The sequence below is a fragment of the Geotrypetes seraphini genome, chromosome 3, assembly GCF_902459505.1.
Source record: "Geotrypetes seraphini chromosome 3, aGeoSer1.1, whole genome shotgun sequence".
Taxonomy (NCBI): domain Eukaryota; kingdom Metazoa; phylum Chordata; class Amphibia; order Gymnophiona; family Dermophiidae; genus Geotrypetes; species Geotrypetes seraphini.
Window position 1 is genome coordinate 203,045,213 of NC_047086.1, and position 21,322 is coordinate 203,066,534.

General features: G+C 45.2%; 1 protein-coding gene across 5 annotated transcripts in view; it reads right to left on the reverse strand.

Moving 5' to 3' along the window:
- TMPRSS12 (transmembrane serine protease 12) overlaps positions 1-21,322 on the reverse strand; it is a 176,212-nt gene that overhangs the window by 52,337 nt on the left and 102,553 nt on the right. For 3 of the 5 annotated variants that reach the window (XM_033935878.1, XM_033935879.1, XM_033935874.1), the window contains exon 5: positions 4,621-5,217. The exons of the other annotated variants lie outside the window; for them this stretch is intronic. In XM_033935878.1, the coding sequence (XP_033791769.1) occupies positions 4,969-5,217 (249 nt within the window). In that variant the 3' untranslated portion in view covers positions 4,621-4,968. Of the gene's footprint in view, positions 1-4,620; positions 5,218-21,322 lie in introns of those variants that run through there. 5 annotated transcript variants of the gene reach the window in all.

Genomic DNA, 21,322 nt, shown 5'->3' on the forward strand with positions numbered 1-21,322 from the left:
GGCATAGAGGAGTTGGGTTAGGTCAGGTTTAGTGAAATATAGTTTGATCCTTTTTAGCTTGCGCAGATAGAAGGAGATAGAGACCACTTGTGAGATATGGGCTGAAAGGGACAGGTGGCTATCCAGTTTCACCCCAAGACTGCACACTTGGTCTTTTGCTGACAAGAGTGTGGAATCCCAAGAAAGTATTGGGCAGGTGAAATTAGTGGTTTTCTTTCTGATCCATAGTAGTTCAGTTTTGGCAGCATTCAGCTGGAGTTTGTTGTCTGAAATATAAAAAAACCCAAGAAGAGGAGAGCAGAAAGGACTACAGGGTGAAATTGAAAGAAGCCAAGAGAGAAATACGTTTGGTGAAGGCACAGGCGGAAGAACAAATGGCTAAAAATGTAAAAAAGGGAGATAAAAATTTTTTCAGATATATTAGTGAAAGGAGGAAGATAAAAAATGGAATTGCTAGGCTAAAAGATGCTGGGAACAAATATGTGGAGAGTGATGAGGAGAAAGCAAATGTGCTAAACAAATACTTCTGTTCTGTGTTCACAGAAGAAAATCCTGGAGAAGGACCGAGATTGTCCGGCAAAGTTACACGAGAAAATGGAGTAGATTCTGCGCCGTTCACGGAGGAGGGTGTTTATGAGCAACTTGAAAAACTGAAGGTGGACAAAGCGATGGGCCAAGACGGGATCCATCCCAGGATACTAAGGGAACTCAGAGAGGTTCTGGCGAGTCCTATTAAAGACTTGTTCAACAAATCTCTGGAGACGGGAGTGATTCCTGGGGATTGGAGGAGAGCGGATGTGGTCCCTATTCATAAAAGTGGTCACAAGGATGAAGCAGGAAACTACAGGCCGGTGAGCCTCACTTCAGTTGTTGGAAAAATAATGGAAGTGTTGCTGAAAGAAAGGATAGTATATTTTCTTGAATCTAATGGGTTACAGGATCTGAGGCAACGGCTTTACAAAAGGTAAATCATGCCAAACGAACCTGATTGAATTTTTTGATTGGGTGACCAGAGAGCTGGATCGAGGACATATGCTAGATGTAATTTACTTGGATTTCAGCAAAGCCTTTGATACAGTTCCTCATAGGAGGCTGTTGAACAAACTTGAAGGGCTGAAGTTAGGACCCAAAGTGGTGAACTGGGTCAGAAACTGGCTGTCGGACAGACGCCAGAGGGTGGTGGTTAATGGAAGTCGCTCGAAGGAAGGAAAGGTGACTAGTGGAGTCCCTCAGGGTTCGGTGCTGGGGCCAATCCTGTTCAATATGTATGTAAGTGACATTTCTGAAGGGTTAGAAGGAAAAGTGTGCCTTTTTGCAGATGATACCAAGATTTGTAACAGAGTAGACACCGTAGAGGGAGTGGAAAATATGAAAAATGATCTGCAAAAGTTAGAGGAATGGTCTAATGCCTGGCAACTAAAATTCAATGCAAAGAAATGCAGAGTAATGCATTTGGGGATTAATAATAGGAAGGAACCGTATATGCTGGGAGGAAAGAAGCTGATATGCACGGACAGGGAGAGGGACCTTGGGGTGATAGTGTCCGAAGATCTAAAGGCGAAAAAACAGTGTGACAAGGCAGTGGCTGCTGCCAGAAGGATTCTGGGCTGTATAAAGAGAGGCGTAGTCAGTAGCAGGAAGAAGGTGTTGATGCCCCTGTACAGGTCATTGGTGAGGCCCCACTTGGAGTATTGTGTTCAGTTTTGGAGACCGTATCTGGCGAAAGACGTAAGAAGACTTGAGGCGGTCCAGAGGAGGGCGACGAAAATGATAGGAGGCTTGCGCCAGAAGACGTATGAGGAGAGACTGGAAGCCCTGAATATGTATACCCTAGAGGAAAGGAGAGACAGGGGAGATATGATTCAGACGTTCAAATACTTAAAGGGTATTAACGTAGAACAAAATCTTTTCCAGAGAAAGGAAAATGGTAAAACCAGAGGACATAATTTGAGGTTGAGGGGTGGTAGATTCAGGGGCAATGTTAGGAAATTCTACTTTACGGAGAGGGTGGTGGATGCCTGGAATGCGCTCCCGAGAGAGGTGGTGGAGAGTAAAACTGTGACTGAGTTCAAAGAAGCGTGGGATGAACACAGAAGATTTAGAATCAGAAAATAATATTAAAGATTGAACTAGGCCAGTTACTGGGCAGACTTGTACGGTCTGTGTCTGTGCATGGCCGTTTGGAGGAGGATGGGCAGGGGAGGGCTTCAATGGCTGGGAGGGTGTAGATGGGCTGGAGTAAGTCTTAACAGAGATTTCGGCAGTTGGAACCCAAGCACAGTACAGGGAAAAGCTTTGGATTCTCGCCCAGAAATAGCTAAGAAGAAAAAAAAAAAATTTAAATTGAATCAGGTTGGGCAGACTGGATGGACCATTCGGGTCTTTATCTGCCGTCATCTATGTTACTATGTTACTATGTCTGTCATCCAGTTCTTCATGTCAGTGAGGCAGTGTTGAAGGTTGGTGAGTTGGGTAGATCGGTCTTTACCTAGCGGGAGGAAAAGCTGAATGTCATAGAAACATAGACACATGACGGCAAGGAATGGATTTTGATGTTGTATTTTTGGATGATATCGATAACTGGTCTGATGTATAGGTTGAAGAGGAGTGGGGACAGCAGGGCACCCTGGGGAACTCCATATTTGATAGGTTTGGGTTCTGATTTGTTTGGGCCTAGTAGTACTGATTGAGTTCTCTGGTGAAGGAAGTGAACCATTGAAGTGCAGAGTTCTTGATTCTTAGGTCGGTGAGCCTGTGCAGTAGGAATTGGTGGTCAATAGTGTCAAAGGCAGCGCTTAGGTCTAGCAGTACTAGTAGGGCATCGCTACCTTTGTCTAGTATTGACCAACTGTCATCGATGATGTCTAGAAGAACTGCTTCTGTGCTGTGGCCAGCTCGGAAACCAGATTGAAAAGGGAAGAGGGAATTTTGTTCTTCTATGAATGGGAGTAGTCGGTGGAGTACTAAGTCCCCTTTTGGCCTAAGGTCCTAGGCGCACAAAGTAGGCAGCAGGGAAATGTTCATTCTCAAAAAAACTATCCAAAATGTGGTTTCTTTCAAGAACGACCTACCTATACGTTCAGCAGTTTAATCGCCCAGACTGGCACTACGTGTATGTTTAGAACACATTCACAACCAAAAAAATCGCCCATGTCTCCCCACACGCCCAAAACAAGACCTTTTAGGCGAAGGAAGGGCTAATCCTTTGCCTAAAAACATGATTCTCTAACCGGCGTTTGTCATAAACAACGCTGGTTAGAGAATCGTGGAACTGTTCATCCGTCCCTCCGTCCCCCGCAATGATCGTGGCAGGAGAGATGTCCAATCTCTCCTGCTGCCACTCACCATGACCCTCCCTGACACATCACGGCAGGAGAGAAGACCAATCTCTCATGCTGCCACCTGCTGTGACCCTCTCCCCCCGACACATCGCAGCAGGAGAGATGCCCAATCTCTCCTGCTGCCACCCGCTGTGACTCTCCTGATACATCACAGCAGGAGAGATACCTAATGTCTCCTGCCAGAACCCCCTCGAATCAGTGCGCTCTTCACCGGCAGGTGGGATGCCCGGAACTTATGCCTGTTTTGACTTTGTCTAAGTTAAAATGTATAATTCCATCTGGCAACCTGTCAAACCTTTTTGGTTATGGCTGCCGGACCACTAAGTCTAGGTTGGCCCAAATCCCACCCACCTCACGCCCTATCCACTCCTTCAAAAATGCTCTTTTTTGCTCTGGGTGCACAGAGGCAGTGAAAAGGCCTAAGCTGGTTTTAGATACGCTAAAACCAGTTTTGAATATCGGTACTTGGACGACCTGTCTTTTTGATCATTCAAGTACCGACTTAGGACAGTTTTTAGACTTTTTAAAAAAATTATTATGAGCCCCATAGTACTCCTGGAGGAATTCTATGCACATTGGATTGTACAACACCAGTTAGGCCTAAGCTGGCAGAGGATAAGGATCTAACCTGATGTGCAGCCATGTTCCTCATCCTCATTGCCAAGTGATTGGGGCAGAGAGAGACAAAGGGCTTACAAAGCATGTGAAGTAACACAGAGGGGTGAAGGTCACTGGAGCAGCTAGGGAGAGGGGCATGGGGATGGGAGAGGCTAAGCATGGTTGACTGTGCATGCCATGGGGACAGAATATGGGGCAGAGTAAGCTGAGAGTGTTCCACTAGTGTGTGGGTTCCAAGTTTGAGGGTATGCCATGAGGGCAGGTGAGAGGAGAAACAATGAGAAGTAAGGGGTGGGATGTCTGAGAGGAGGGAGAATGAGAGGTGGGGTATGTGCCTGGGAATAAAGCAGGAGAGGTGGGAGTATTATGTGTGAAGGAAAATCTTGGGGGCAGACAGAATTAGGGGTCTTGCTGAGAGTTAGAGGGAGAGAGAACTGCAGTTTGAGAGAGAAGAAACTGGGGAAGCAGGAAGTTGAGGAAGGAAAAGGGGAAGCAGAAAGCTGAGGATGGAAAAGGCAAGAGGGATTTCAGGGCTGAGGCTTCAGATCTTATGTTGGGAGACTTCTGCCCCCCTCCCCCCCACCACACACACACACACACACACACACACACATATATACTAGACTACAAATATATTTGCAAAATTTTAAATATTATGCACAGAATTTTCAACATTTTAGTTACAAATTCTCCCAAGAGTAATCTAGGAAATAACCATATTAGTGGCTGGGTGTTAACAAAATACAGTATATTAAAAAAACAAAAAACAAAACACAATTCTAATAGTATATTTAAAGATATACACTGGAAACAGTTTTGCATAGCTAGACCATAAGTTAATTATGTTGAATTGTTTCCCATGGAATTTATATTATACAACAAGAGAAAAACATAGTGTTACAATTAGTATTTTTCTTTCATGGGATGTTAAGAGCTGTTATAGCAACACCTGCAAGGAGCATTTCAGTTTAGGTTGAAACACTGCTTTTACAAGAATGTAAGGTTTTTTCTAGAATAAGAATTCTAATATAACTACCCAACACACAGCTGTGAGGATATGAACATAAAAAGTTATGTGCTTGAAGTTGTTATCATTTCCGTGTAAAATGTTTTCTATCCAGTCTTTATAATTAGCTGCTCGTAAGTAGATTCCAGGAAAGCGTGGATGGCCACAACCAAACCCAAAGCTCGTTATCCCCATCAGATAAAATTTCTTCTGTTTACGTATAAAGCATGAAAAAGGACCTCCACTGTCTCCCTATTTAAAAAAAATACCATAAAATGTTTTGTACATTTCTGTAGTTTGGAATTTCAAAAATAAAGCTATATTACATCTAGAACAGTGTTACAGAATATCACACCTGGCTTATTTTACTTTTTCAGTACTTTAAAAAATAAAAAGCAATATAATAATTAAGGCCTGGATTCTGTAACTGGCATTGTCCGTGGCTGCCTTAAAAGCGGCCACCGATCGCATATCACGCGATGGCGCCAGTTACAGAATCGTGCCTCCAGCAAAGATAGGCACTGGAAATATAGACCAGGGTTTTCCAGGTCAACATTTCCAATGCCTACCTTTGATGTGAATCACACCCTATAGGCACTTTAGGCCACCAAATGCCAATTCCGGTGTCAGCCAAGTTTACAGTGGCATTAGGCAGCCTAAAGTGCCTATGGAGGCGCAATTCTAGTGCTGACATTTCTAGTGCTGACATTTCAAGGTGCCGGTAGGCACCTTGAAACAGTGAAAACATTTTTTACTGAGCTTGGGCACCAATTGGTGCAGGTTAGAGAATTAATCTAAGTTGTCTGATTACTGTATCCAGAAGGGTTTAAGAATCTTCAGGTACTACAGAAGATTTTAGAGAGAGGTTACAGATTACTAACAACAGATCAGTAATTTCATGTTTGAGTTCTTTCAGTATCCTGGGATGTATACCATCCGGTCCAGGTGATTTATCACTTTAACTTGTCAATTTGGCTTAATACGTCTTCCAGATTCACCAAGATTTCTTTCAATTCCTCCGCCTCATCACCCATCATTTCTGGTTCAGGTATATCTCTTACATTTTATTCTGTAAAGACCGAAGCAAAGAATTCATTCAGTCTCTCCGCTATGGCCTTATCCTCCCCAAGTGCATCTTATACTCCTTGATCATCCAATGGTCCCACGGATTCCCTCAGAGGTTTTCTGCTTCTGATATACCTAAAAAAAATTGTTACTATGAGTTTTTGCCTCTTTGGCAAGTTGTTCTTCATATTCTTGTTTAGCTTTCTTTATCAATGTCTTGTTTCTAACGTGCCAGTGCTTATGTCTCTTCTTATTTTCTTTCTTGGAATCCTTTTTCCATTCTATACCTCTTTCACTTCACCTTTTAACCATACCGGCTCTCGTTTTCTCTTTTCTCCACCTTTTTTAATACATGGAATACATCTGGTCTGGGCTTCCACAAAGATATTTTTAAACAACATCCACACCTGGTAATGAAGAATTTTTAATTAATGAGCTATTATGTGTTGAGCTAACATAGCCCTCAAGTAAACTTTTCTTCCCATTATATCAAAAATTTGGGGTCTTTATCAGGAGGATAGTGAAAAGAGGACCTGTTAGTTTTACTCTTCTTTATACTGCCTCTAACACAACAGAATGATGTGGCAACTGAGGCTTATCATATCCTGGAGTTGGTTGGACTTGGTGTCAAGATGCTTAGATATAGTTGGCTGAAATACAGTATTTGCTAGGTCTTAGCATGAAGTCCTGGCAGAACTGAGTAGACATGAACTAAAATTGAGCCCTTGGGGATATCAAAGAATTTCATAATTTCTTCAAAATCCATGTGATCAGTGAACCCATCTTGAGATGCTAAAGCAAGACCTTATAGAATTCTTTGTATAAATTTGACATAATTGGTGTCCACTAGAGAAACATCTTGAAGTGTTCAAGTGGTGATATCTGGACAATGTGCATCAGAGGATGTGACCAAGTGATTCTCACATCCACCAGTCACCCAGCTACCTAGTTTTCAAGTTTTATTAGGATTTTATATACCACCTATCAAGGTTATCTAAGCGGTTTTACAATCAGGTACCTACATGCCTAATGATCAAATCTCCAACTACAACGGCTGTTCTAACCCTTCCCTCCTGGGCAGAAAGCCCTGGAGACACATCATCAGTTCAAGAGGATATTGCCTCCCCTGGTGGGCAGGTCCTGGATACAGAATTACTTTCTACTTCACCAAGATGATGCTCTCCTTTTAGAAGACCTCCCTCCTCCAAGGTAGCACCAGAGATGCCAGACTGAAGGTGGGATTTCCCTACGTTCTTGTAGGTCTCTTCTGTGTTCCTCTCTGTCTCCCTCAGCTCCTCCATGTTTGTTATACTAATTTCCAGAGATCAGACCCAATCCCTGAGTGATAGAAGCTCTTTGCACCGAGTACACACATATAACTTCTCACCAACTGAGAGACCTTCAGTGCATAAGATCTTCAGTACATAAGACTGGTTAGCCTCCATCTCGCTGATGGACTGCTACCTGCATCCAATTGGTAATTTCTTAGTCAAATTGCTAATTGAGTGATAATATGTAAACTAAAGTCCTCTAACATTGCTAGTTATATGCTTGGCTATGCTAATAGTTTTTATTATTATTATGTCTATGGTATTAGTAGGTTCTGCTCTATGGATCGAACAAGACTATTTCTCAAGAGCTAATTACTGGCTGATAGAAATGCCCTAATTAAATGCGTAGCCTTCTAATTGGTTCAAGTATCTATAAATCAGAGATTAGGCCAGGGGTGGGTGAGAATAAAATCTAAACTGAGGCTTCCTGTGCCTATTAGCTGTGCCTTATACTGATACTATGGTAACTTTAAAAACAGCCCTCTTAAATGATAGCTTATGGAACTGTAACAGAGACTTTATATGCTAAGAAAAACTATTCCTTAAACTCATTTGCTAAGTGAGCAGAGTAAGTTAAATAGTAACTGTCTACTCTTCCCCAAATTTAAACAGCAATTTCCCAGCAAATTTGTTCCAGTGTAGTTTTCTCCTCTCAGAACCTCTTTTGGATAATATCAGGGGAATTCTATAAATTGTACCTACATTAGGCACCGCTAAGCACCCTAATTGTAGCTGCCTAGTGATGCCTAAGTTTGGGATCCATGCCTAATTTTTATTTTTTAATTGGTATGGTAATTCACCACACTGGTTTTCAGCCAATCAAAAAAAACATTAATTAATCAATTTAAAAGTTGGACACCAAACTCTTAGGATGCCTAGTGATGCCTAAGTGGAGGCACCCTCCCATGCCTAAAGATGCCTAACGACATCCAAGTTTATGTTTCAACAATATTACTGATAACAGAACAACATATTCACAAAAATAACTTCCAAAGAACAATCTAGTCATCCATTTTTAGACAAGTAAGAAACCTACCAAAATCCCCAATCCCTTGAATCCAAACAATTGAAATGATTACCTAGGGACCCCAGCTTCTAAAATCCAAAAGTAAAGGTTAGAAAACTATCAACAAAATCAGGAGCCAGTGTTCTTATGGCTCCCGCACCCAAGGTCCTATTCCACCCTAACCAATGAAGCTCCCCACCCCCTTACCCCCCCCCCCCATGGGAAAGAATAGGTAAAAATAACTGAGTACACAGGACAAGACCAACCATCAAGGCCAGAATACTAAGAAACAAGTCCCCAGAACCTTCTGACACAAGTCAGGACTGCGTCAGCTGATTCAATATGTGACCGTCAACCCTTGGGTTCAAAAAGTGAATATAAGCTCCCCATATAACATAAAAGCATCTCTTCTGTTTTAAAGTAAGCTGTAAGGCTTTAACGCCATCAACAAAAGAGTGCGAACTGAAGCTTATTGCGCCAATGCCAGAATGAAGGAGCTATACTCTGAGTTCAATAAATTACACCTACATTTTAAAAGAAGGCGTGATTATGGGCAGAGAAAAGGTGTAGTTGACTTAGGCATTGTTAGGCGTCTGACATAGGTGCTGCCAATTAGATGAGCGAAAAGCATGCTTAATGGAGCGGTGCCTATGTCTAGGACAGTGGTTCCCAACCCTGTCCTGGAAGACCACCAGGCCAATCAGGTTTTCAGGCTAGCCCTAATGAATATGCATGAGAGAGATTTGCATATAATGGAAGTGAGAGGCATGGAAATCTGCTCCATGCATATTCATTAGGACTAGCCTGAAAATCTGATTGGCCTGGTGGTCCTCCAGGACAGGGTTGGGAACCACTGTTCTAGGACACCTAGGGCTCCTTTTACAAAGCCACGTTAGCGGCTTTATCACACATACCTTTTTAGCGCATGCTAACTCCCACGCCAGCCGAAAAACTACCGCCTGCTCAAGAGGAGGTGGTAGCGGCTAGTGCGGCTGGCAAATTAACGCACGCTATTACGCGTGTTAAACCGCTAATGTGGCTTCGTAAAAGGAGCCCCTAGTGACACCTAAGTTTGCTTAGCCACTGAAAGGCATTCTATAAATGCCATTAATTTTTTGATTGACAACCATGACAAGTGGCACCTACAGTATAGGCGCTACTCAATACTGTTTATAGAATCCTAATACGTGTACAGTATATTTAATGTCATTTTTATGCATTTACTGTATTTTATGCATTTACTGTATTAGAATGATTCAAAAGAAAACCACTGTAAAAATGTTTCTATTTAAAGATTACTCCTAGAATTGGCTAAATCCCTTTGTGCCTGATCCAGAAGTCTGTAACTGTACTAAATACAAGAACAGTAATGAAGTTAAGGTCAAAGATATCAGTATGAGCCCACCATGAATCATGGGAACCTTTTGGCTCAGGCTAAGTCTCACAGGTGACTAGCACCAGACGTACGTCTGAGAATTGCCTCATACATCATCAAATCTGTGACCATCTTCTATAAACAAAATCATTCGTTTCAAATGAAAAAATACAGGCTTATAGTTCAGGAACAAGGGGAATATAAGGACATAACAAACAAATACCCCATCACAGACTAAACCAACACAATATTAGAGATTAAAGGCATCTTTAAATAGAAAAAAAGAAAACCCTATAAGGTATATAGCCAATAAAAACTATTGTCAAATTACTCCTAGAATTGGCTAAATCCCTTTGTGCCTGAGCCAGAAGTCTGTAACTGTACTAAATACAAGAACAGTAATGAAGTTAAGGTCAAAGATCAAATCTTATTGTGTTGGTTTAGTCTGTGATGGGGTATTTGTTTGTTATGTCCTTATATTCCCCTTGTTCCTGAACTATAAGCCTGTATTTTTTCATTTGAAACGAATGATTTTGTTTATAGAAGATGGTCACAGATTTGATGATGTATGAGGCAATTCTCATTTAGACGTACGTCTGGTGCTAGTCACCTGTGAGACTTAGCCTGAGCCAAAAGGTTCCCATGATTCATGGTGGGCTCATACTGATATCTTTGACCTTAACTTCATTACTGTTCTTGTATTTAGTACAGTTACAGACTTCTGGCTCAGGCACAAAGGGATTTAGCCAATTCTAGGAGTAATTTGACAATAGTTTTTATTGGCTATATACCTTATAGGGTTTTCTTTTTTTCTATTTAAAGATGCCTTTAATCTCTAATATACTGTCCTTTCTAATGTTTTGCTCTCTCTTTTCTCCAGTTTACAGATAGGATCCCTTCCCTTTTGTACTTCCCCTAAATGGCTCTCTTTCCTATTTTAAAATGTATTTCTTACCTTTATCCCTATTGTTACAGTATGCCTATATGTCATAATGTTTGTTACCCAAATTTTATAATTTTTTGGGTTTTTTCAAATTCTTTATTCATTTTTCTATCTTACATCAAGTACACAATAATATATCAGTTAAAACATGAATAAGTCACTTGAATTTCCTTATAATAACATCATATATACATAAATTTATACCCCTCCACCCACCCTACCTTCAAATCCTTCAAATATTTTAATCAAAAAATATCTTATAAATATTATATTCTTCTCTATTGATTAAACCTTTAATAGAACTTTATACCATCCCCCCTCCCCCATGTATAAATGTACTTTCAGAGGAAAATGGTGTCTAATCATTGCAATAACTTGTCAATGGCCCCCAAATCTTTTTAAAATTATTATAATTCCCTTTTTGTATGGCAATTGTTCTTTCCATTTTGTAAATGTGACACAACTAATTCCACCAGAAGTTATAGTTAAGTCTACTGTAATTTTTCCAATTACTGGTGATATATTGTATGGCGACTCCTGTCATAATCAATAAAGCACAGTTACTTACCGTAACAGGTGTTATCCAGGGACAGCAGGCAGATATTCTCACATGTGGCTGACGTCATCTACGGAGCCCCGACGCAGACAGCTTTTCAAGCAAACTTGATTGAAGATTCAAGTTTGCTGTGCTGCACCACGCATGCTTGCCTTCCTGCTCCACTAAAGGGCGCATCCCCTCCTCGTGGTCTCCAGTTCATATAACCAGCTAAGAAGCCAACCTCGGGGAGGCGGGAGAGTTGCGAGAATATCTGCCTGCTATCTCTGGATAACACCTGTTACGGTAAGTAACTGTGCTTTATCCCAGGACAAGCAGGCAGCATATTCTCACATGTGGGTGATCTCCAAACTAACCAAAAAGGGACGGAGGGAAGTTGGCAATTCAGGAAAACAGATTATGCAAAACTGACTGGCCAAACCGGCCGTCGCTCCTGGACAAAGAATTCAGGCAGTAGTGGGAGGTGAAAGTGTGAACCGAAGACCAAGTGGCAGCTTTGCAAATCTCCTCGATAGGCGTTGACCTGAGGAAAGCGACAGAAGCCGCCATCGCTCGGACTTTATGTCCCGTGACCCGACCATGCAGCGCGAGACCAGCCTGAGCGTAGCAAAAGGAAATACAAGCCGCCAACCAGTTGGACAAGGTATGCTTGGAAACAGGACGCCCCAACCGATTAGGATCGAAGGACAAAAACAATTGAGGAACCATCCGATGAGACTGAGTGCGTTGAAGATAAAAAGCCAACACCCTCTTACAGTCAAGAGTGTGAAGCGCCACCTCGTCAGGATGAGAGTGGGGCTTCGGAAAAAACACCGGAAGAACAATGGACTGATTGAGATGGAAATCAGACACCACCTTAGGCAAAAACTTAGGGTGAGTGCGGAGAACCACCTTGTCATGATGGAACACAGTAAAAGGCGGATCCGCTACCAATGCCTGCAGCTCACTAATTCTTCGAGCAGAAGTGAGCGCAAGCAAGAAGATCACCTTCCAAGTGAGGAACTTGAGATGAGACTTATCCATAGGCTCAAATGGAGGTTTCATAAGTTGAGCCAAAACTACATTGAGATCTCAAACCACTGGGGGAGGCTTGAGAGGAGGATGGACATTCAAGAGACTCCTCATGAAACGAGAAACCAAAGGATGAAGAGAAAGGGACTTCCCATCAAGCTGCCGATGAAAAGCAGCAATCGCACTAAGATGCACTCGAATAGAATTTGTCTTAAGACCGGACTGAGACAAATGAAGCAAATACTCCAGAACTGAGGACACCGGAACTGACAAAGGATCCAGATGATGAGATGAACACCAGGAAGAGAATCTAGTCCACTTCTGAGAATAGCAGAGTCTAGTCGAGACCTTACGAGAAGCCTCCAAAATCTCCCTGACCGACTGCGACAAGGGAAGAGAATTCAGGTGGAAAGGAACCAAGCTGTCAGATGTAGAGACCACAGATTGGGATGTAACAACGAACCCTGACTCTAAGACAGCAGAGATGGAAAAATAGGCAGAAGCAGAGGCTCCCTGACACTGAGTTGAAGAAGCAGGGAGAACCACGGCTGGCGAGGCCACCGAGGAGCAACCAGGATCAGAGAGGCATGCATAGACTTGAGATGCACCAGTGTCCGCAAAATTAGGGGAAAAGGCGGAAACGCGTAAAGGAACTTCCCCTCCCAAGCGAGGAGGAAGGCATCGGCCTCGAGACGATCCGGGGAGTACATCCGGGAACAGAAGAGAGGCAGCTTGTGATTGAGGGGGGAGGCGAACAGATCAATCTGAGGGGTCCCCCACCACTCGAACACCTGGCGTAAGACCTGAGAGTGAAGAGACCACTCGTGCGGCTTAGGAGGTGGCTCAGCTTGTCCGCTAGACAGTTCTGCTCCCCTTGAATGTAGACCGCACGAAGAAAGATGTTGTGAAAAATCGCCCACTCCCAGAGACGAAGAGCTTCTCGACACAGGGACCAGGATCCCATTCCCCCTTGCTTGTTTACATAATACATCGCCACCTGATTATCCGTACGGACTAGAACCACACGATCGTGAAGCAGGTGGCGGAAGGCCACAGCGGCCAGATAAATGGCCCGAAGCTCCAAGATGTTGATGTGGCAGCGACGATCCTCCGCTGACCACAGCCCCTGAGTGCGCAGCCCGTCCAGATGAGCCCCCCTAAGCATACTCCAAAGAGTCCGTGGTGAGGACCTTGTGGTGCGGAGGGGCGAGAAAGAGCAAACCCCTGGAAAGATTGGAAGAGTTGGTCCACCAATGGAGCGAGCGTCTCAAAGAAGGAGTCACCGCCATGGTACTGGAGATCGGGTCACGGTCCTGACACCACTGAGAGGCCAATGTCCACTGAGGGATCCGCAGGTGCAATCGGGCAAACGGTGTGACATGGACGGTGGAAGCCATATGACCCAGAAGAATCATCATGTGTTTCGCCGAGACTGAGGATAGCAGAGAGACTTGCTGACTCAGACGGATGAGCGCCTCCAGCCGAGGAGGAGGAAGAAACGAACGCAGGCGAACCGTGTCCAGCACGGTCCCGATGAACTGTAGGGATTGAGAGGGGCACAGCTGAGATTTGGGAAAGTTCACCTCGAACCCTAAACCCTGAAGAAATATAATAGTCTGTCGGGTCGCTGAGATAACCCCCTCCCTCGACGGCGCTTTGATCAATCAGTCGTCTAGGTAAGGAAACACCAGGAGATCCTGGGACCGCAACACCCCCGCGACCACCACGAGACACTTCATGAAGATTAGAGGGGACGAGGCCAGACCAAAGGGGAGGACCCGATATTGGAGGTGCAACTCTCCCACCTGAAAGCGCAGAAAACGGCGAAAAGCGGGATGCACCGGAATATGGGTGTAGGCCTCCTTCAGATCGAGAGAGCACATCCAGTCCCCTTCGTCCAGGAGTGGATACAAAACCGGGAGGGAAAGCATCCGGAATTTTTCCTGCACCAGAATCTTGTTGAGACTCTTAAATCCAGAATCGGGCGCAGATCCCCCGTCTTCTTTGGAACTAAGAAGTAACGGGAGTAAAACCCCCGCCCCTGTTGACAAGTGGGGACCACTTCCACCGCCCTTAAGCGGAGAAGAGCCCGAGCTTCCGAGAGAAGAAGGGGCAGCTGCGCTCGATTGGAATGACACTCGCTTGGTGGGCTGTCGGGAGGAACCTCCCGGAAGTTCAGAGTGTACCCGGTGGCAATCACGCCTAAGACCCAAGCGTCCGAGGTGACGGTGGTAGAACTTTCTCAAATGGCCCCCAATCGGAGTGGGATCTGACTGCAAAGCGGAGAGGGCCTGCCCCCATCCACTCATCCCGTCAAAAAGACAGAGAAGGCTTAGCAACGGCAGGTGGCTGGGACTTGGGTAAGGCCCTAGGATGCGCCTGCTGACGTCTGGGCGGTGGTCGAGAGAACGCCGGGGTAGATTTGTGTGAATAACACTGCGGGGGGCACGAAAGGGCCGCGATGTGGACGGCTTCGGCTTCGGCCTGACGAGCGAAGCAAACGACTTCTCATGCTCCGAGAGGCGCTTCGTAGCCGCCTCAATGGTGTCATCAAACAACTCCTTGCCCACGCAGGGGAGATTGGCTAACTTATCCTGAAGATTCGGATCCATGTCGACCAGGCGTAGCCAAGCCAGCCGGCGCATGGCCACCACAAACGCCGAGACCCTGGACGAAAGCTCAAACCCTTCATACGCCGCATAGAACAGATGAAGCCGTAAGTTGGAGAAATCCTCGAGGAGCAAGCCAAACGCCACCTGGCGTGAGGCCGGCAAGTCCGCCTGGAAGGCCGTCAACAAGCCAATCAGGTGTTTTAGATAGGACGTGAAGGAATAATTCAGCACCCTAGAGGCCATCATAGAATTTTGGTAGAGCCTGCAGCCAAATTTATCAAGGGTCCTGCCCTCCCGACCCGGCGGGACCGCCGCCGAGACACGGGACGGGTGAGATTTCTTAAGTGACGACTCCACCAGTAACAACTGGTGAGACAATTGCGGACGCTCGAACCCCGGGCAGGGGACCATACGGTATTTGGACTCCATCTTCGAGGGGACCGCCGTCACCATATAAGGAGTCTCAAGGTTCCTAATGAAGGTTTGCCGGAGCACAGGGTTCAACGGCAGCCAGAGGGACTCTCTAGGCGGAGACGGCATGTCCAACTCCGCCAGATACTCCTTAGAATACCTGGAGTCAGACTGGAGGTCCAGGTTAAGCGCCCGACCCATGTCCTGCACGAACCTTGTAAAGGACGGGCGGGACGCTCCCCTGGCCTCGGGAGGTGACGCCGAACGAGACCGTCCCAGCACCGAAAATGAAGGGGAAGCCTCCCTAGAGTAGCGAGGTTCCCGCTCCGTGGCGCGCTCCGAACCCCAGGAGGCAATCAAGGAGCGTGCTGCGGTCGAGGACCTGCGGCGTCTCGAGGAGCCCCTCGGAGACGACCCCGAGGTATGGGGCACCGACCGATGACAGGTCGTGGACCTGTCCCCGGACTCCCTTGGCGAAAGCCTAGAGCCTCGGTCCAGAGCCCCGGACCGAGGGGGAGTGAGCAACAACCGAGGGTTATCCAGAGACAACTCCGAAACCCTCAGCGGTCCTACAGCACGGGTAGTCGGTGAGCGACCTCGCCTCGGAGGGGAACCTCGGGCCCGCTTAGAAACCCTCCGGACCAAGGCTGCAGCGTGCTTCGAGCGACGCTTCGCCCCGCGGGGGAAGACTGCCTCGAGGCCCAGGGCGAGGAGTCCGAGGACAAAGAAAGACGTCGGGATCGGCGCACCTTGGTCTCCGGCGCCCCGATGCGTGACTCAGGCTGGTCCGGCGCATGCGAGGTCGAGGCCGGTTGGAGATGGGCCAGCGCGGCGGACAGCTCCGATGAAATCATCGCCTGGAGCATGTCCTGAAAAACCGGCACGGGCATCATTGAAGGCATGTCCGGTGCCGTAGTGCACTCCACCGAGGGCGACCTCGATGCAGAGTATTCCCTGGTAGTGGAGGCACGACTCGAGGACTTGGAGGACTTTGCCGAAGCAACGGGCAGGGAACTCCCACCATGCCCAGCTTGCGTCCCCGAGGAAGGCTTCTTCGCCGGTGTAGAACCTGCGGGAGGAAGAGGGGACTTACCCGGAGCCGAGGTCTTGGATGACACCGAGGTCTTCGGGGTCGAGTCCCAAGGCGGGGCCAAAGCACCCGAGGCCGAGGTCAAGGTCGGGACCGAAGCCGAGGCCGACCTCGAGGCCAAGGTCGAGGGCTGGTCGACCACAAAAAGATCCGCCATACTGGCCTTACGTCGACGAAGGGCCCGATGCTGAAACATGGCACACCGGGGGCAGGACTCGGTAGGATGATCGGCCCCTAAGCAGAGAATGTACCAGCGATGCGGGTCTGTGATGGACAGAAGACGATCGCACCTGGTGCACTTTTTAAACCCGGTCAAGGGCCAGGACATAAGAAAGAAGAGGCCGCGGCCGACAAGGCCACGCAGCCGCTACAACCCGGGAGCCCCCGGGCTGTAAAAAAGACCGCGAACAACAACAAACTCGCAGAAAACAACAAAAAGAGCAAACTACACATGCACAGCGACTCTCCCAGAAAAAACAAGAAAAGCTGCGGTGCTAGAAGGCACTTTCGGGCAGAGACCAAAAACAGGACTTCTTGGCTACGCGGAAACGAAAGAACTGGAGACCACGAGGAGGGGATGCGCCCTCTAGTGGAGCAGGAAGGCACGCATGCGTGGTGCAGCACAGCAAACTTGAATCTTCAATCAAGTTTGCTTGAAAAGCTGTCCGCGTTAGGGCTCCGTAGATGAAGTCACCCACATGTGAGAATATGCTGCCTGCTTGTCCTGGGATAAAAGTTTATTGTTGCTTGATGAAATTTGACTCTTTGCTCTCATTGACATACCAAACATAATTGTATCATTTGATAATGCTACATGGTTTTCTAGTAAACAATTAATTTGAGACCAAATTGATTTCCAAAAGGCCATGATACAGGGACAATAGAATATTAAGTGATCTAAAGTCCCTGCTTCCAGATTACAATGCCAGCATCTATTAGACTTAGAGCTTAGAGAATGACACGGGGAAAAAATCTGTCCCCGTCACTGCACCGTCCCCAGCCCACCATCCTCTGCACCGCCCCGTCACCGCCGTTCCCTTCACCGCCCCGTCACCGCCACCGCCATCCCTTTCACCGCCCTGTCACCGCCATCCCATTCACCGCCCCGTCATCATCCCCGCAGCATCCATATAAGCCTCAGTACTGCGAAACACCATGAAGACAGAAGAGAGTTCTGCCACTACTACTACTGCACTGAGAATCTGTTTCAGTACCTCTGCCCTGTAGTAAAAAACGAACATAAAATAAATCAATTAACTTGTCCTCCCTTTCAATGATGTGTCCCCCATGTTCACCTATAGCTTGAATCAGGTCAATTGTGTACACTAAAAATGCAGGAGGATCTGGAACGTGAGCGCAGGCAGGCAGTGATACAAAAACAGCAGACACCCGACCGACTGCAGTGTTCCGCCATCTCCCTCCCTCCATCTCAATTTGATGTAGAGTATGCCGGCTTTCTTTTTCGGCCAGCCGCATGTGCGGGTGCTCATTTGTTCAATATTCTCCTGTGACGCAACCGGAAACAGGAAGTTACAAGAGAGGAGAAGATTGATCAATGCGAGCGCGGCTTGGCGAAAAAGAAAGCCGGCATACTCTACATCAATGGTTTTCAACCTTTTTACACCCGTGGACTGGCAGAAATAAAAGAATTATTTTGTGGACCAGCAAACTATTAGGACTAAAATTTTAAAACCCTGTTTCTGCCCCATCTCCGCAAGCTCAGTCACCTCAGTAACTATAGAAAAATAGACAAATATAGACAGCAGATATAAATTCTCAAAACTGACACATTTTGATCACTAAATTGAAAATAAAATCATTTTCCTACCTTTGCTGTATGGTGATTGATTTCATGAGTCTCTGGTTGCGTTTCCTTTCTTTCATTTCTTTCTTTCTGCACTCAGGCCCAAGAATTGTCCCGTTCTATTCCCTCCCTCTTTCCTTCCTATGTCCTTAGTGCCCCCGGTGCCTCCTTCCCATGTCCTTAGTGCCCCTTCCTGTCTTTAGTGCCCCCAGTGCCTCCTTCCCATGTCTTTAGTGCCCCAGTGCTTCCTTCTCATGTCCTTAGTGCCCCTTCCTGTCTTTAATGCCCCTAGTGCCTCCTTCCTATGTCCCTCTCACTGCCTTCCACACTTTGTCCCACCCCCACCCCTGAAGCCTGCCTGCCTGCCTGTGCCTGTCTACCTTTCTCCCTCCCTAGCCAAAGCCAGCCTGCTGCCTCCCTGCTGCTCAAAAAAAAAAAAAAAAGCCTCCGTCCTTTTCCCCTTCTCTCTTACCGCCATGCTGCAGCTGCTAAAGCCGGAAGTCTTCTTTCCGACTCAATTCTGAAGTCGGAGAGGATGTTCTGGGCTTTAGTAGCTGTAGCATGGTGGTAGGAGCAGGAGAAAAGGAGAGGCTTTTTTTTTTTTCTTCGCGCGGACCGGCAGAAATTCAACTGGTGGTGCTCTTCCAATTCAAAGGTGAGGTGGAAGGAGGGAGATGGCGGGGACTGCGCGATCTTGATTGCCTCACTGCGGGGACAAGTCCAATCACCGCTCCACGGGGCGGTGAATGGCCTTGTCCCCGTCCCGCAGAGGCCACTATTTTTTCTTCCCCGTTTTGGCGGGTTACCCGCGGCTAAACGCGGCTAGCCGCGGGTAACCGCCACCGTGTCATTCTCTATTAGAGCTATCTAACTTTTGTAATCTAACTGGGGTCCAAAATGCTCTATGTAAAAGAAAAAAACAAGTTTGTCTCATAGATGCAGACACCGTACATTTCATTCTCCAAGACCAAATTCGTGGCCATTGAGACGCAGTAATTTGATGCTTTATCTCAATGCTCCAAATGTCTCTAAGTCCATTTTTAGGTTTATTATTTACAAATCCGTTTATCAATTTATACCACTGTGTGGCCTGGTGTCCCAAGAAGTCCGCCTGAAAGCATAAGAACTCCAGACTATACTGATTATTGAGATTTTTCCATCCAGGGAACCCCTCCTGAATAGCCTGCTTCAGTTGCAACCATCTAAAACTTTGTGATTTATTAAGACCATATTTATGTTGCAACTGTGAAAAGTCAAGCAGTTTACCATTTGAAATAGCATCACCAAAACCCGTATACCTGCTATCATCCAATGCTTCCAGATGACCTTAAATCCGCCAATTTGAATCTTGGAGTTTAACCATATAGTTTGATTTGTTGATTTATAGATTGGAATAGATGTTAAAATTACTAACATATTGCAAAGTTTTCCATGTATCCATAAATAGTCTATTATCTTTATACAATCTAATACTATACATTTTAATACTAAGAAGTTGACATAAACGCAGAGGATTTGAAGATTAGCACTATATCTTTATGTAATCGCTCTTCTGCAAGTAAAACTTTGTATATTGAAATGTGAAACGGATGTCACCTCCACACCCCTTTCTATAGACTCATACATGACAAGTGTGAGTCTATAGAAAGGGATGTGGAGGTGACATCTGTTTCACATTTCAATCAACGCAGAGGAAACATGAGTCGCCACTCCAACCACAACCAGTCTGGGGTATTATCAATGAGCTCTAGGAGGACCCAATACATACCCTGGCGCAAAATATAAGCTTGATGATACCTATAAAAATTAGGAAAATTTACCCCACCCTTCGCAATTGGTTTTTGTAAAGATACTAAAGCAATTCTAGGAGTTTTGACCAGCCAAACAAATTTTGTAAGAATACTGTTTAACTTTTTATAAAAGGACCCCTTAAAAAAACTGGTAACATTCCCATCTGATAACAAACCACAGGCAATATCATCATTTTAATAGTTTGAACTCTCCCCCACCAAGACAGATGTAGTGGATTCCATTGCTCACACATTTTTGTTACCTTCTGCAATAAAGATTTTTCATTCTCTTTCATTGTGTCTTCCAGCGTGTTTTTTATCCAAATTCCCAAATATTTTAATCCACCTTCCTTCCATACAAAAGAAAATGAATCAAACAAGCCTTTTGTACAATACACGTTTAGTGGAAGGACTTCAGATTTATTCCAAATTTTCTTATATCCTGATAATTTTCCAAATTTCTCAATCAATTCAAGTAAGCATGGAATGGTTATTTCTGGATTTCTCAAATGAAGCAAAATATCGTCTGCATATGCAGAGACTTTGTATTCCCGGTCTGAAAAAGGAATACCCTGTATCTCCTTTGCTTGCTGAATAGCTAATAGCAAGGGTTTCAAAACAACATCAAAAAGCAAAGGAGATAGGGGACAACCTTGTCTAACTCTCCTCTGCAAATTAAAGCGTTCTGAAAAATTATTATTAATATACAATTTTGCAACAGGGGAGCTATACAATTTGTATAACTATTGAACCTATTCCAAACCATTCCATAGCTTGATACATGAAGGTCCATTCCATCTGATCAAAGGCTTTCTCTGCATCCAAGGACACAGAAAAAGCCGGATCGTTCATGGCTTTTGTTAAATTTAACATATGAAAAGCCAATCTTGTGTTATTAGATGAATGTCTTAGCCAAAGGTTTTCCATCTATATTGATTAATGATATAGGCCTGTAATTTGAAACTAATGTGGGATCTTTGTTTGGCTTTGGCAAAACTATAGTCAATGATTCTGCAATAGTACCTGCAATGCAACCTTTATTTAGTTGATACTGATATAATTTCAATAAATGAGGTAATGGGGCAATTTGAAATGATTTATAAAATTCTACCGTGAAACCATCACCACCTGAAGCGGATCCAACTCAAGAGATTTCAACGCTGTTTCTAATTCTTTTAATGATATAGGCTCCTCTAAATTTTTTTTATATGCTCAGGAATTTTCGGCCCTTCAATTAGATTCAAAAAGTCTAAACCATATTTTTCTTTATTTTCATAAGGCTCAGAAGAATGTAGAGGGGCATAATCGAAAGGGATGTCTAAGTCCGTTTACGTCCATCTCGCAAGTCGTCCAAAGTTAAAAA